General features: G+C 30.1%; 1 protein-coding gene across 1 annotated transcript; it reads right to left on the bottom strand.

Annotated features, from left to right (window-relative positions):
- Nucleotides 1–1070: 1070 nt before the first annotated feature.
- Nucleotides 1071–2919, bottom strand: LOC127112991 (berberine bridge enzyme-like 8). The gene has a single exon (XM_051046422.1). It carries the CDS (start codon nucleotides 2856–2858, stop codon nucleotides 1248–1250), a length of 1611 nt encoding a protein of 536 aa, XP_050902379.1. The 5' UTR covers nucleotides 2859–2919; the 3' UTR covers nucleotides 1071–1247.
- Between the last annotated feature and the right edge of the window lie 1019 nt (nucleotides 2920–3938).

The raw sequence follows: 3938 nt of genomic DNA, 5'->3' as shown, positions 1-3938 counted from the left end.
GATCGTAAACTATAAATGCTGGCCACAAAAAACGGACACTAAAAATATTAGAAAATAAAAATAAATAATATTATTTCGTTATTTCTATTCATAAACTAAAAAAAAAATAGTTTTCTTGAATAATTTGATAAAACAATTGCAACAATGCTTAACAACTTAAATTCACTTTATATAATGAAAAATAATTTAAAAGTTAAAAGTGGACAAAAAATTTATCTTCAAAGAATAAATTTTACTTCATATAAATAAGTTTCACGCGAATCGCTCATATTTCATGTGGATTGATGATTTGACAATGTCTATGGTGTCAATATTATGTTTGTAAATTAAAATAAGATATATCACTAGTGCAAACAAACAACACAAGCAAGAAAATCACAAAATAAAAAGATTTAAAAAAATCTAGAGATTCATCTCCGATTACTGGAAAATAAACAGTTGAAAAATTTCACAGATATATCTTCGGAATTTCCTACAACTCAAAAGTTACGTCAATGATGTCAATACACCTCATGCAATGTCAAAAATTTTATTTTGATCATCATTTTCAGACAACAAATATCTAATATAATATGTCTAAATTATCTTAAATGTTATTTCTACTTATTTATAACTCTAATCTTTGATTTCTATTTATTCATTTTAAAAAATAAATATTTCTTGACGGCCTTAAAGAATAATGGTAATTTGCTTGTTCTAATGTAATGTGAGCTTATGGGATTATCGCTTTGCTCGTGTGTAAGCAATATGACACAAACGGAATTATTAAAAGCACGTTAATTACACAAGTTGATCAACCTCTGAATTCTTCACAAAACTCTTAAGTCTTTGCCTCCATTTATTGTCTTCATAAGTTGACTTCCAATATTAATTAGATTAATAGACACGATATTAATACTTATATTCTTCTAATGAGGTTTAATCAATCTCATCATAAACAATAGATGGTTCTAATTAGAAGCTTTAGTATCATATATCAATGTAAAGAAACAAACACTTGAACATTAAATTTGAACTCCACCATTTAAATATTAGTTATTAAAATGTTATATTAATAGTTAGAGGTTAAATTCCTTGAAAACAAAAGGCAAATTTTAATTCATTCATTATCAAACCAAACCAACTTACATTAATATATACATTATATTAACTTATTAACTGGTATTTAACATCCAGTTTTATTTCCACAATCAAACTTATTACTATTTAACAAACAATTAACAAGAAATTAATAACTAACCATCATTCTAATTCTTCCTATAAGGCAAAGTAGGGATACTTTGTTCATTCCTAAAGAAATTATGAGGATCAACCTTAGTTTTAATTTCCACCAATCTATTAAAATTATCCTTAAAATATTCAACTCCATAAGCTTTCCCTTCAATGTAACTATTCTTACCATTATGATTAATTCCCAAATCAAGATCCTTATAATTAAGAAAAGCTTCTCTTGGATTCTTGGACACAAAAGGTGTCATATATTTGTGAAGCTTTCGAGTCAAATTTATGTAATGCTCAGCAACATCTTTCCCTGCCTTGTTCCAATTTGCTTGATATTGAACCTTCCATAAATTTCCAGCTCTATGAGGAAAAGGTGTTTCTGTTGATGAAATCTCAGCCATTTTTCCACCATAAGGATTGAAATATAATATTGCATCTTCCAACTCAATCATCTTCTTCCAAATCCCTTCCAAACCCTCCTTCGAAATCGGCTTCTTTACGTAATCAGATTTTCTTTTCAAATAATTCAACGATTGCGGTTGACGATCAAGCAAAATCTCAACCGGTTCCGTAATGTTGATATTAGTCCAAAACAAAACCGATTGAAGCCAACTTGTTTCAATGCAATCACTTTGCTTTAAACCCAACTGAGGAAACTTTTGATTCATTAGTGAAACAAGAGTTTTTGAATCACCAAGAAATAAAGATATAAAAGTAGCCCTAATAGTCTTTGCACCATTTTGTGTACCATTTTTTGTAACATTTACAACATCAATAATAAGCCTAATGAATAGGTCATTATCAATAGTTGGTGCTACATGTTGCCAATTATAAACTATGTCACTTGCATTTTCTTCCAAAGTTTTTCTAATTTGAAAAACAGTTACTATCTTAGGAATTTTAACTAATTTTATTTTATAAGAAAGAACAACACCAAAGCTAGCTCCACCACCACCTCTAATAGCCCAAAAAAGATCTTCACCCATTGATTTTCTATCTAACAACTTACCATTAACATCAATTATTTGTGCATCAATAATATTATCAACAGAAAGACCAAACTTTCTCATCATATTACCATATCCACCGCCACTTAAATGTCCTCCGACACCGACGGTAGGGCAAACACCGGCCGGAAAACCATGAGTTTCACTTTTTTTATTGATTCTGTAGTAAACTTCACCGAGGGTCGCGCCGGTTTGAACCCAAGCTGTTTCATTTCCTATATCAACATCAATAGATCTTAGATTGAACATGTCTAAGATAAAGAATGGAACTTCAGCTACATAAGAGACACCCTCATAGTCATGTCCTCCACTTCTGATTTTCATTTGCAAGTTGTGCTTTTTAGCACAAATGATTGATGATTGTATGTGGGAAACATGTAATGCTGTTATTATGAGAAATGGTTTTCTTGTGGTTGATGTGTTGAAACGAAGGTTTCTTATGTAGGCTTGTAAAACTGAAGAGAATAAGGAATTGCTTGGCGTGAAGATTGATGAAGTTATAGGGTGTGAAGGTTGTGAGTGGTTCACTAGGCAATGGATAAAAGTGTTGTGAGGTGAATTTGTAGCTGAAGTTAAGCATGAGAGAAATAGTAACGCAAAAGTGGGAGATAATAATAGTGCAAGTTTCATATTTGCTTCTTTTTCTTAATGATGTTGGTGTAATTGTAGTAATAAAGAAAAGAGGATATAAATATTGTGAGTTTTTTGGGCATGACATGTAGTGATATTTATAAGGATCTCTAGGGTTGAATAATTTGACCAATATAAATATTTAGAAAACTAATATTGATAACGTGACTTAATCATTCACTGACTTTGCAAAAATATGATTTATCAAGATTCTTACACGATTTGTATCTACTCTTCTCTTTTTTCTTCTTCTTTGATGATTAAATCGCAAGAGCGAAATATTAAGAAGAGATTAATTATTATCTCGTTGGTATAAAAAATTTACACGGTCAATACATCACAATCATCCGTTTGTGTTATTTTATATGTGATTATAATAAAAATCAAATCTCGCTAACAAATCAATGGTTGTAATTAACCGACGGTGTAAAATATCTTTACACTGTTTGTGCATTTCAATTAAATTCTATTAAGAATTGCGATGGACAAATTTAATTATATTTATCAGTTATTTTTATTTAAAATCAAAAATTTAGAATCTCAAACTAGTTAAACTATTATAAAAAAAGTTTTTACCTCGATAAAAGAAAAGGTTTTTATCTTGGTTTGGTTAATGAGATAACATAGAAGTAATGGAAAATGTGTTGCTTTTTTCTTTGGACTACATGTGCCGAGGTGAAAATTTGAAAGTGTGCCTCTTTTTCTCATGGTTGTGAGGTCAATCGAGAGAAAAAATCTCATTTTTCACATCGTGTTGATCGTAAATCGACGTGAAATCCTTCACATTTGTTAGAATTTTGAACCACAAAATTGGTAAATCTCACTTTTCACATTAGATTGACTGTAAACTGACGTAAAATCCTTAACATTTGTTGGAACTTTGAATCACAAGATTGGTAAACAATGGTGGAGAGAGAGAGAGAGAGAGAGAGAGAGAGAGAGAGAGAGAGAGAGAGTTAAGGGTGAGAAGTGATTACTGCATTAATCTAGGAGGAGAATGCATCCTATACATTTATACAAAGATTACAATATAATTGGGATCCAAAACAAACAAGTGAAATAACAAAAAAAGGTAAACCT

The sequence above is a fragment of the Lathyrus oleraceus genome, unplaced genomic scaffold (assembly GCF_024323335.1).
Source record: "Lathyrus oleraceus cultivar Zhongwan6 unplaced genomic scaffold, CAAS_Psat_ZW6_1.0 chrUn0230, whole genome shotgun sequence".
Taxonomy (NCBI): Eukaryota; Viridiplantae; Streptophyta; class Magnoliopsida; order Fabales; family Fabaceae; genus Lathyrus; species Lathyrus oleraceus.
The sequence above is the reverse complement of the archived record's forward strand: the minus strand, read 5'-3'. Positions and strand labels throughout refer to the sequence as shown.

Bases quoted from the DNA above. Each gene is read 5' to 3' on its own strand.
- LOC127112991 (XM_051046422.1), bottom strand. From the start codon at position 2,858: ATGAAACTTGCACTATTATTATCTCCCACTTTTGCGTTACTATTTCTC.